Here is a 13,843-nt window from a genome sequence, read left to right as displayed (position 1 = left end):
AATGAATTTGACCAGTAGAAAAAGATGTGCCTTGACCACCCACATCACTATATTTAATGTCTTGGGTGTGGGAGATTTCATTTTAAAGAAATCATTTAGCTCTCTCTTGGGTATTCGGTTTGGCATAAATTGTGCATTTTTAAGCAAAAGTTTCTTCCAAAATTATAATGAGAATTACGACTCTTTATGTTTGTTGTTCAACTTTCTTTCCATCATAATTTTTTGGCATTGCTTTCATTTTAATGTCCACTTCAAAAATTATTAACAAACAGAATCATTTATAATATATAAACAGAATTTTAGACATCTAAAATACAATTGAATTGGAATTATTTAAAATATGTAGTTATAATGTTTATACCAGTGAGAATTGTAAGCATTTTAACTGTCTAATTATTACAACTTTTACTTCCCTATAATGTATAAATACATAAGTCTAATAAGCTTTCTCACTATGAAGAAAACATACTTATATTAAAATATTAAAAACTATCTAATGAAGTTCATTTCCTTCCAAAAGTAAACCGAAGTTGTATCTGAACCAGCTCAAGGCAAGGTAAGTTTCAAACACAACATTTTTAAAACAAGCCATTATTTCCCATGTTGAAAAAAACTGCAATTTTATTTCCTAACGGCAAATGAAACTGTCAGGAAAATTTAGGTGTAATAAAATTGGGTGGTTAAACCAACATGCTGGATTTGAAATAAACTGAATTAAAGGAATTAAAATTAATTCTTATGTCAGTCAACCCTTTAAAAATACTATTCAAAACTTACTGTTTTTACAAACAGCACTTCCTTGTTCTTGATAAAGTGCAAAGTTAACTATCTCTTTAATGACCACTAATGGTGCTGCAGTTGAAATTGTGCATTGAACAATATTTTGCATAAAATGTGTTGCTTCTGGCAACCTTTCCACCTAAATAAAAAGTTGTCAAACAGGGTGACTTTAGTGGTACAGAGTTTTAAAATGGTGGATTCATTCCAAGGTTAGCTAATAACGGCTGACATGCCCTGGAATCTTGAGGCCTAAATCAACATTGTTTTCACAGCTGTAATTAAGCCACCTAATCAGAAGCACATTTTGACGGGACAATTTCTGGAAGCCAGACATTACAATTTCTTATGCCTGGAGCGCAGTGGCTCATGAGAGGTCCTCGTTTAATTTCAGGTTAAAAGGGGGGGGTGGGGTACCGTAAAATTAAAAAGACTATTTTTTTAAGCAACATACAACAGTTGAAATGAAGCAGGCCCATGTGTTCATGCCTTGACCAGCCTTGCATCCCACCCTCCTCTGGCTCTCTGCTGAGTCGCCCCAACTCTCAAGTGGCAGCTGCACACAGTGAGATGAAGGGTCTCTGCCAAGATCAACAGATGAGCTGGTCTGAACTGGCTCTCTGTGTGTTCTGATTGTAAATTGTGCTGGTGATGATTAAAGAACTCTAACACAGGATGTCAACTCTTAAAACTGTCCAGAGAAAATAATTTTTTTTTTAAGTTCAGCAAAAATTTTTTAACTTCTTTTGTGGCTTGGTGCATAGTGTTGTGTCTATAACTTTCATATGATTCAAATGAATTCACCCAAATTAAGCAACTCTGTTATGAAAAGAGGGGAAAAAAAGGCCATGGCTTGGCTCATAGCAGGGACCTTCATCTTAGTCTGTTTATATAACAGTGCTGCAGAGCATGGTCCTCCACCAGCACACCAATCACGTGCTTCTACCACCTGCCAACAGTAAATATTCATAAAATGATGAGAATCCAGGATGTGATAGTCACATCTTATCAAGTAACTATGTTGATTTTAAAATAGCTAAATTGCCAGTTTAAGTTGTTTTTGCAGTGTTATTACATTCTGTAACATTTAAACTTTCAACCCCAGAGGCCATTGTAAAACTATCAATATGAAGGCACTAGTCACTGGAGTCTGATTACGTTTAGTTCTGCATTTTAATTACATATGGATTCTATTAACTAAACCTTTTGCCTTATAGGCAACATTTTAATCAAATTACTATAATTTTCAAATATGTTACAATAGTTTGACGAGTTAAAAGTTCACATTCCTAACATATTAAATATCAAAAAAACTTTGCATAAAAAAGGAAATACTCCTTATAAATACACTAATACATTTTCAGATTACTTTGGGGACTTTTTGACTACCTAGTTACAAGTCATACTGTGAGATTTAATAACTGGTATACATTTGTAAATGGATTACATTATATTATAAATTTTGAAACACACACTCATTCTATTGTTGTAAATTGAAGTAGGAACAAGACAAAACATAGAATCTAGTATTCAAAATTGTTATCTGTAACTTCAATTGAAGAATTTTAAAGCTGAGAGGCAATTTAGATTTCATCTAATAGAAACTTTTCATTTTACAGGCAGGAAAAGTATTACCCAGGGAAATAGTGTGATTTATTTTAGGTGAGTCAATAGCAAAGTTTGCTCCAGAACCCAAGTTTCCACCAAAGCTTTTACGTGAGTCAATAGCAAAGTTTGCTCTAGAGCCCACCAAACTCACCAAAGCTTTTAGGTAAGTCAATGGCAAAGTTTGCTCTAGAACCCAAGTTTCCTCAGACTCTCTGTCATGCTACTTTCCAGTACAACACATTGCCATCCTGTATAAGCAATAATCTAGCTGCCTATCTCATACCACTCATGAACTCAAAGACATATTTTTAACACCTAGGAGTGAAATTGCCCAGTCATATGATAACTCTAAGTTTAATTCATTGAGGAATCACCACAGTGGCTGTACCATTTCACACACCCACCTACAATATATGAAGGTTCCAACTTCTCTACATCCTTGCAACACTTCTTATTTTCCTTTTCTTTTTATTATGGTCATCCTAGTGGATATAAAGTGGTATCTCATTTTTGATATAGTTCCCTAATGACTAATGATGTTGAACATCTTTACATGTGTTTCTTGGCCATTGGTATATCTTCTTTTAAGAAAACTATCTAAGTCCTTTGCACATTTTTTTAAAATTAGACTGACTTTCTGTTGTTGAGCTCTAAGAGTTCTTTGTATAATATATTCTGGATATTAGACCTTAATCAGACATATGGTTATAAGTATTTTCTCCCATCCTGTTGGTTGTCTTTTCACTGCCTTGATAGTCTTTTCATGCATAAGAGCTTTCAATTTTGAAGAAGTCTAATTTATTTATTTTTTTCTTTTGTCATTTATCCTTTTAGTGCCATAGCTAAGAATTCATTGCCAAATCCAAGTTCACAAAGATATATCCCTGTTTTTTATTAAGAGTTTTATAGTTTTACTAATAGTTCTTATATGTAGGTCTTTGATATATTTAGAGTTAATTTTTGCATATAGTGTGAGACAAGGGTTCAAGGAAATTAAAAGGGAAATTTAAAATTTCCTTGAGACAAACAAGAATGGAAAAACATCATACCAAAACCTATAGGTATTAGCAAATCAGCTCTAAAAGGGAAATTTATCAAAAGAGAAGGATTTCTAATGAACAACCTAACAGTGTACCTCAAGGAACTAGAAAAACAAGAACAAACTAAACCAAATATAGGTAGAAGGAAGGAAATAATAAAGCTGAGTATAGGAATAAACAAAATAGAGACTAAGAAAAACATTTTAAAAGGTAAAAAAACTGAAGAGTCTTTTCTTTAAAATATAAACAAAATTGACAAGCTTTTACTGACACTAATAAAAGAGAGAAAAAATAAATAAGATCAGAGATGAAAAAGGAGACATTACAATTGATACCACAGAAATACAAAAAATCATAAGAGATATTATGAACAACTATATGCCAACAAGTTTGATAATACAGAAGAAATAGATAATGCCTGGACATATATAATCTACTAAGATTAAATTATAAATAAACAGAAAATCTGAACAGACCAATAACAAGTGAAGAAATTGAATCAGTAATAAAAAGTCTTCCATCAAAGAAAAGTCTAGGACCTGATGGCTTCACTGCTGAATTCAACCTAAAATTTAAAGAAGAACTAATACTAATTCTCCTCTAACTATTCCAGAAAATTGAAGAGGTGACGATACTCCCAAATTCATTTTACGAGGCCAGCATTATCCTGATTCTAAAACCATGCAAGGACACACATATACACACAAAACTATAGGTCAATATCCTTGATGAACATAGATGCAAACATTCCCAACTAAATACTAGCAAACTGAATCCAATAGCATAGTAAAAAGAACATTCACTATGATCAACTAGGATTCATCCCAGGGAAGCAAGGATGATTTAACATATAAAAATCAATAAATGTGATACACATTAACAGAAGGAAATACAAAACCCATATGATCATTTCAACAGACACAGAAAGAACATTTTATAATATTCAACATCAATGAGTGCTATTACACCATAAAATGTGGGTATATCTTGAGAATAAATAGAAAAAACAAAATTTGGAGTAAGGAGAATACATAAAGCAAAGGGAATAGAAGTTTTATAATACAGTTGTCAGAGACATCTCAGAGAGTTTCTCAGAAGGCGAAACTTATCACGGCTTATAAGCCACCTGCTACTCCAATGTCATCTCTCATAATTCTCCATCTAATTCACTTTGCTCCAGCCATGCTAGATATCTTTCAAATCCTTGAAGACGCCATGCTTTCCCTTGTCAACTCCTACTTAATCTTCACTCTTTCAAGATTGTAATTATTTTTAAGATTGTAATTACTCAAGTGGGCCTTTCCTCACCCCAAGCCCAAGTTAAATCCTCTAGTTAGGTATACTCTGTGCTTGCACTTTAATAGCACACTTTTAATTATCTGTATAATGGTTATATTCTCCACTATACTGAAAGAACTGTGATGGTAAAGATTTGTCTTATTCCACACTGCAGTCTCATAGGAAAGCACCAGGCATGGAATCAAAGGCCTTGGGTCATAATCTGATTGGGTGCTAATTAAAAACCAGCAAGCTAGACACCAGAATCTGTACTTTATACCACTAAACTACACTGTACAGCCCCCCTCAACAAATTAAGCCATGGCTAACAGCTGATTTACATTCTTTTTTTCTTGAAGGGTATCTAGTGAAATGACTGGATTGGACAATAATGAGATAGTAAGGAATATAAATTAGCTGTCCTTGAGTCATTAAATAAATGATAGCAACTAACATTAATATAGTACTTATTATGTGCTAAAAGCACTGATATAAGGGTTGTTTTGTTTCTTTGCCTATAAATAAAAAAATCTCTTCATAGTTATAATTTGTTAAAAGCTGGGCCGGGCATGGTGGCTCATGCCTATAATCCTAGCACTCTGGGAGACCAAGCCAGGCGGATCATTTGAGCTCAGGAGTTCAAGACCAGCCTGAGCAAGAGTGAGGATTTGTCTCTACTAAAAAAAGTAGAAATAAATTAGCTGGACAACTAAAAATATATATAGAAAAAATTAGCCTGGCATGGTGGCACATGCCTGTAGTCCCAGCTACCTGGGAGGCTGAGGCTGTAGGATTGCTTGAGCCCAGGAGTTTGAGGTTGCTGTGAGCTAGGCTGATGCTAGCCCAGGCAACTGAGTGAGACTCTATCTCAAAAAAACAAACAAACAAACAAACAAAAAAACACTATATGTACAGTTTAGCTGTGGGAAATACATGTAATTATCAGAAAATCTTTTTATGTGTAGGTAAAAGAAGTAATATTTATTGAGCACCTACTAATATGCCAGATACCTTGTCTTTGTTTCATCCTTACAACACCCTACAATGTAGGCATTTTAATCTACATATTACAAATACCTGAATTGATGCTTAGAGTGCTTGCTTGCCTGATTCTAAAGCTTTCTATAAGGGGCCTTGAGAAGGAGGTGATGGCAGGTGGGGTGGGCATTGGAGGAGATAGCTAGAGAGTGGCCAGAATAACAAATACCAAAGAGATGAAACAAGAACATCAAAAACAAAATGGTCAGAAGCAGAATCAAATCAGATTATAAAGTAAAAGCTGGAATCGGACATATGAGAATGGATTGGAAACTTATGAAAGTGAGGTATGGAGTGACTATTACAAGCAGTCTTAGGCATAACTGGGTACAGGCTTTTTGGGTGAACTGGGTGGCTTTAATTGAGAAGAGAAATGGAACTAAAATAACAATACATTTCCTAGTACACAAAAGTCATTATATCATTTCACTCACTAAACACCCATCCTATCTACAAGCCCCATCCTTCAAAGCAAAATAAAACATATATTTTGATTGCCCGTCCCCTTTAACAAGGTGTCACATTGCTACACATACTTCAGAGAATCCTACATTTTATCTTATCAGTACCTTTTTCTGACAGTGTTAGATAAAAATGAACTGCTCTCATCTGTGCTCCCAGACTTTACGTATGCCTATTTCTGTGATTTGCGTATGTCTCTGTTTTCCCCGCTAGAAGAGGAACTCACAAACATCGTCGTATTCACCTTTGTCCCTATACCTCAAATAATGCCCACCTAATAATCATTTCCACATGGTTAAATACAGGTAGAAAATGGTCTTTGCAATAAGTGACACAGAGGTGTGTGAGTTCCAAGGAAAAGGAAATTAAATACATTCAGTGCTTTTCAGATGTGTCAGGTCAAAGTACTGTCTGTATGTCCCTAATGCCCAAGATATCTATGTTTGTACCTATTAATATACTCAAATATTAGATTAAAGGTACCTCAAGCTCAACACACTCAAAACAAAATTTACAATATCATGTTCCATTGTTTTCTTTCTCAGTAAATGAAATCATTGATCCATTTCCAAAAGCAAAACCCTAGGAAATGTCTCTGACATACCATTTTATCTTGTCCTTCACATTTATCTAGTTCATCAGCCAAAGTGATCTTTTCAAAAATGAAAATCTGAGCACATCGCTCTTTTTTAAAAATTTTTCAATGACTTTTCCCTGGCTCTTTGGACAAAGACAACAAAGTCTGACTTCTGCTCTTCACTCTAGATCTGCAGTCCCAGGGGCCCGCTGTTAGGAATCAGGGCCACATAGCAGGAGGTGAGTGGCTGGTGAGCAAGCAAAGCTTCATCTGTATTTACAGCCACTCCCCATCACTAGCATCTCTACTTGAGCTCTGCCTCCTGTCAGATCAGCAGCAGCATTAGATTCTCACAGGAGCCCAAAACCCACTGCAAACTATGCATGCAAGGGGTATAGGCTGCATGCTCCTTATGGAAATCTAATGCTTGGTGATCTGAGGTGGAGCTGAGGCGGTGACGCTAGTGCTGGGGAGCAGCTGCAAATACAGATTATCATTAGCAGAGAGGTTTGACTGCACGGAGACCATAATAAATCAATTGCTTGCAGACTCATATCAAAACCCTACCAGTGAGTGACAAGCAACAATGTAATAATAGAAATAAAGTACACAATAAATGTAACGTGTTTGAATCATCCTGAAACCATCACCCTCCCCCGGTCCATGGAAAACTTATCTTCCATGAAACCAGTCCCTGGTGCCAAAAAGGTTGGGGACCACTACTCTAGACCATTCTTATATCAGACTTCTCTTGCCTTTATTTCTTCCACCATCCACATTGGTCTTTCTCAGTTTCTTCTTTCTATAACAGAGTCTTTGTAAATGTTGCCACTCTCCTTATCCTGATTGGGATCACTATTCTTTTCTACCTCTGGACAACTCACAAGTCTTTAGATAATAGCTCACAACACTAACTCTGAAAAGGCTTCACTCATACCCTAGTCTTTGCTTAAAATACTCTCATACATGTAAGTTCTTTCTTTTCAGTGTGTTATATTGGTTAGTAATTACTGGTGACCTTTAAGAAAATACTTTCAGCAGAATAATAGACTCAAAAGTGAGATGTCAACTAAAGTTTAGGAGCAAATGAAAGAAGAGCACATAGAAGTAGGAAGTATAGATTACTTTTAAAAATGTGTCAATGAAAGGAGGGGAAAATAGGCTGCAGAAAGAAAAGAGAGCTCAGTCATTAGAATATACTGATGGTTCTCATAGAAGAGGATTAACAAAATAGGCAAAAACCTGAATAGATATTTCACAATAAAAGATATACAAATGGCCAAAAAGTATATGAAAAAATGCTCAAAACCATTAAGCATCAAGGAAATGAAAATCAAAACCAAAATGAGATATCACTTCACTCCTGTTAGAATGGCTATTATCAAAAAGACTTAAAAGATAAGTGTTGGTGAGGATGTGGGAAAAAAGGAACCCTTACACACTGTTGGTGGGAATGTAAATTAGTACAGTCATTATGAAAAACAGTATGCAGGTTCCTCAAAAAATTAAAAATGGAACTACTATATGATCCAGCAATCCCACTATGAAGTATATATCCAAAGGAAATGAAATCAATATGTTAGACAAGTTTCTATTATTTACACTTGATAGTATTCCTAATGGATATAATTTCAAAGCCTATGCTCTTATCCACCAAACAGTATTGCCTCTCATTCATGAAATACTAATTCAAAGACTAAGGTGTGCTCCTCTACCTCATTTGGAGAGTTCTTAAGAAGTTCAAGCCAGAAAATGTACATACAGTTTAAGTCTTTTATCCATCTTGAATTAATTTTTGTAAGTGGTGAAAGATGGGGGTCCTGTTTCATTATTCTGCATGTGGCTATACAATTGTCCCAGCACTACTTATTGAATAAGACTTCTTTTCCCCAGTGTATGTTGTTGTCTGCTTTGTCAAAGGTCAGTTGGCTGTATTTATATGGTTTTATGTCTGGGTTCTCTATTCTATTAGATTGGTCTATGTCTCTGTTTTTGTGGTAATACCATACTGTTTTGGTTGCTATAGGCTTGTGGTATACTTTGAAGACTGGTAATGTGATGCCTCCAGATTTGTTCTTTTTGTTTAAGATAGCTTTGGATATTCAGGCTCTTCTATGATTCCAAATGAAGCATAGAATTATTTTTTCCAGATCTGTGAAATATGACATCAGTATTTTGATGGAGAATATGTTGAATCTGTAAATCACTTTGGGTAGTATGGACATTTTAACAATGTAGATTCTACCAATCCATGAGCATGATATGTTTCTCCATTTGTTTGTGGAGATTGTTTGTCATTGGTGATTTCTTTCCTCAGTGTTTTGTAGTTCTCTTTGTAGAGATATTTCACCTCCTTGGTTAAGTATATTCCTGAGTATTTTATTTTCTTTGCAGCTATTGTGAATGGTATTGAGTATCTGACTGGATAATCATCTTGACTGTTAATGCTGTATAGAAATGCTACTGATTTGTGTACACTGATTTTGTAATCTGAGACTTTGCTGAATTTATTTATCAATTCCAGGAGTCTCTTGGTGGAATCCTTGGGGTTTTCTAGATACAAGATCATATCATCAACAAAGAGCAATAGTTTGACCTCCCCTTTCCTGATTAGAAAATGTAGGAAAAACTCTTCTGGATGTTCACCTAGGCAAAGAATTTATGACTAAAACCTCAAAGGTAATTACACCAACAACAAAAATAAATGAATAGAACTTGACTAACTTAAAAATCTTCTGCACAGCTAAGGAAATAATCAACAAACAACCTACAGAATGGGAGAAAATATTTGTAAACTATACATTTGATAAAGGGCTAATATCCAGAATCTACAAAGAACTCAAACAAATCAGCAAGATAAAAAAAAAAAACAACCTCATTAAAAAGTGGGCAAAAGATATGAACAGAAGCTTTTCAAAACAAGATAGATAAATGGCCAAGAAACACATGAAAAATGCTCAACATCACTAATCATCAGGGAAATGCAAATTAAAACCACAAGATACCATCTTACCTCTGTTAGAATGGCTTTTATTAAAAAATCCAAAAATAGATGATGGTGTGAATGCAGATGGAAAGGAACTCTAATATACTATTGGTGGGACTGCAAAGTAGTAAAATCTCGATGGAACACAGTATGGAGATTTCTTAAAGAACTTAAAATAGACCTACCATTTGATCCAGCAATCCTACTATTGGGTTTCTACTCAAAGGAAAATAAGTCATTTTATCAAAGAGAAACTTACACTTGGATATTTATTACAGCACAATTCACAATTGCAAAGATGTGGAATTGACCCAAGTGGCCATAAACTCATGAGTGGATTAACAAAATGTGGTATACGTATACTATGGAATAGTACTCAGCCATGATGAAGGATGAATTTTGCAGCAACTTAGATGGAACTGGAGACCATTATCCTAACTGAAGTATCTCAAGAATGGTAAAAAAAATACCTCAAGTACTCACTATTAAACTGGAACTAACTGAGTGGCACACATGTAAACTGAGGGAAGTAAAAGTCATTTGAAATCAAGCGGGGGAGAGCGAGGAGAAGAAAACGGACAAAAACCTATATTATGTGTAAAATGAATACTATTCAGGTGATGGACACACTTCTAGCCCTGACTCAAGCATTACAAAAGCTGTCTGTGTAACAAAAACATTTGAATTCCCTTGAAATTAAAAAGAAAAAATGCATATACAAATGTATTGAAAAATAAAAATTATTATGCAAATTTATTGTTTTTAAAATAGTGCTTCCCAACTAAGGGAAAAGATGAGAGCATGCATCCTGTATAGACATGGAATTGGACAACATTCTCCTAAAGGGATACATCAGAATCTCCTGGAGGAATTTTTTACATTATACATATTCCCTCTTAAGAATCACTGCCAGGGTATGATACCTCTTACAAATGAGATGCTGAGCATATCCTATAGGCATGCTCAGAAGGGAAAAAAGGTTGATAAGTAGAGTTTTGTTATGATAGTGTAGTATATTGAACATACTTTCACTACGATATCACTAGCATAATAATTTGTGAAAAAGTTGTTGAACCCATAGAAAAATAATCTCACTTTATCAAGTTTAACCTTTCTTAAAATGAATGACTGTAATAAGTAATAAACAATAGTGCAACCCAACAAAGCTGACACAACCTAAACAGCATAGAATAAATTCCAAATACTCAAAATTTTAAAAAGTTTCCTTTTCATTTTAATTTATTTTCGTGAGGGCCAAATTTACTAATATCTTTTTAAGGAGTCAGGCTAGTGCAAGACCAGCTTGAGCATCAGGAAGACCCTGTCTCTACAAAAAAAAAAAAATAGAAAAACTAGCCAGGCATGGTAGTGTGCACCTGTAGTCCCAGCTGCTTGGGAGGCTGAGGCAGGAGGAGGATCCCTGGAGCCCAAGAGTTTGAAGTTGCAGTGAGCTATGTTGATGCCACTACACTCCAGCTGACAGAGTGAGACAGAGACAGAGTGAGACCCTGTCTAAAAAGGATGGAAGGGAGGGAGGGGGGAGGGAGAAGGGAGGGAGGAAGGAAGGGAAGGAGGGAGGTATGTATCAACAAACTCATTTATTTTGAAAACTGAACTCCCAACTCAGGTCTCAAATAACTGGTGTTTTACATTTATTAGATAAATTACTAGCACTTTTCATTCAGTAAATATTTGTTGAGCACCTATTGTAAGCCAGACTGCTCTCATCACTGGAGCACTCTTCACAGCAGTGAAACACTCAAAATTGCTTGTCATGAAACTTGTATTCTACTGAGGGTAGGGAACAAACAAACAATAAGCAAATATATAAAATATACATATCAGTTGAAGATAAGTGCTATAGTGAAAAAAATAAAACAAAGAAGGTAGAAGGTAGATAGGCAACATAAGGCAAAAGAGCAACAGAGAGACAGAGACAGTTTTTGAGAGGGGTTGTGGGTAGGTGCTTATAATTTTGAATACCCTGGTTACAAAGGCTTCATTGAAATGCTGAGCTAAGACCTGAAAGTGAAGAACCCAACCACAGCCATGCATCTATTTGCTTTAATGTAACAACTCCTTTTCTATTGAATCTATCATTTAAAATGGGTCAACAGCTGAATGGCAAAATGATACTGTTTTTCCTTACTAGTCACCCTGATCCATTATAATCACACCAAAAAAAGAAAGAAGACATTCCAATTATTGGTAACCCTCTGAATTTCATTGCTGGCACATAAAGGAATAAATAGTTATTTATTTATTCCTTTATGTCACAAGTATATTCATTTTTTAAAACTCCCCAAACACAAACTTCAAATGTAGAAAAAAAATTTTTGTCTTAAGTGAGTCTAAATTTCATCATGGGCTAAAATTTTAAAACATAAAATAACTGCTGAAACTGAATTTTAATCATATAGATGAATCACAACATGCATCTTTAGCTAGGCATGTATTATGGATAAGTCTAGTTTTCTACAGAGAATAATCACATGTTCTAATTACCATTTTGGTTATACGCATAATTAATAATATTCTGCCTTAATGGGACACACTGAATCTTCAGACAGTTGCAAGCTTTAACTATGCATACTGCCAAATCCAACTGTCAGCTACACTGCCAAACACAAAGGAATCTTGATGCAGTGTTTTAGCATTGATAACAATATGCATATCTTTATACATGATACAATGGAAAAATTAATTGCTTTCTTTCCTTCAAATTTTTCTCCACTCTAATAATTTTATGTCACTTGATTGATCATTTACCCTAAATTATATTATATATGTATATATATATATATATATATATAGGCAACTGATCTTATGAGCACTAAAAATATAAATGTAAACATAACCCAAGAGCTAAAGAAGAGAAAAAATATTGTTAGACAAGGACTTACTGATTGTAAACTTTCATTTTCACGTAAACAAGCTGTGTGAAGTTCTGATTTCAAGGTTGCAATATGACTTCGATGAGATGTCATTTCTTTCTCTAATGTAGTGATTCTAGTGCTTGCAAGCTGGTAGACATCCAGGAAACTTTTAATCATAGCCTTAAGAAATAAAAATAATGTCACATACAATTCAAATAAAGCTGTCCCCAAAGGAGAATTTCCATAATTTGAGAGCTAAATCATTAAAATTTTAAAATAAACAACTTTTCATCTTTCTTTAAAATAATAAAGCTAAACTTCACATTTTATATTGAGAACAGTGACTATTTTAAGAAAGTTTGGAAGGAAATAATTGAGACTACATTCTAGAATATTTATTTAAATAAGATGTACTTTGATCTATTGTGCTTAAAATTTAGAATGCAGTTTTTAAAGATGGCACACTTATTTTCTGTAGTAAAGTTAAATTCAAGTTGTATTGACCTCAATTTCAATCTTAAGAGATACAGAACAGATGGATATACAAAGAAGATACTTCAAAATGAGCTGAGTTAGTAAAATTTTCAATCCACCTAAAAATCAAATGTTTTGAAACAAAAGGAGTTAAAATAATCTTGTGATTTTTTAAGAGTAAATAATGTGATTTCTATTTTATAAGACAATCATAATTTTGTTCATTTATATACCACAGGAATGCCCTCACATTACACTATATATAATAAAATAAATAATATAAGCAAGATAAAAACTCATAAGTTGAAGACTTACTAGCATAAAATGCTTTATATCAAAAGATGAAGATGCTTGGGAAAATATAATCTTAACACTCAATCTAATGAATAACTTATCTACCCTAAATATTATAATATTTTGGAAATTACAGCACAGTTTAATTATATTTTATAGACTTTATTCTCAAACAATTTATAATGAATTTTAAATCCAGGATATTATGCCTTTTTTTAAAGTCTTTCAAAATAAAACAAAATAAAATCAAATATTTCAAAGACACTTTCAAAAATAATATTATTTATAAGAAAAAATGATCCTACCATACCCACAATGTAGTACAATGGTAGTTAGTCTGGGAGTTTGCAAATTACATTTAATTTGAAGGGTTTCAATAGGGAAAGCTTTGAAAAACTAGATATTTGAGCAATTCTGAACACATGTGAAAAAT

General features: G+C 34.0%; 1 protein-coding gene across 4 annotated transcripts in view; it reads right to left on the bottom strand.

The window, feature by feature from the left end:
- The window catches only part of CCDC171 (coiled-coil domain containing 171), a 319,711-nt gene that overhangs the window by 34,533 nt on the left and 271,335 nt on the right, over nt 1–13,843 (bottom strand). For all 4 annotated transcript variants that reach the window (XM_076008755.1, XM_076008757.1, XM_020289349.2 and 1 more), the window contains one exon: nt 12,670–12,822. In XM_076008755.1, the coding sequence (XP_075864870.1) occupies nt 12,670–12,822 (153 nt within the window). The remainder of the gene's footprint in view (nt 1–12,669; nt 12,823–13,843) is intronic.

Source organism: Microcebus murinus, chromosome 12 (genome assembly GCF_040939455.1).
Source record: "Microcebus murinus isolate Inina chromosome 12, M.murinus_Inina_mat1.0, whole genome shotgun sequence".
Classification (NCBI taxonomy): Eukaryota; Metazoa; Chordata; class Mammalia; order Primates; family Cheirogaleidae; genus Microcebus; species Microcebus murinus.
Note: the sequence above shows the minus strand (reverse complement) of the source record. Positions and strands in the feature narration are given on the sequence as shown.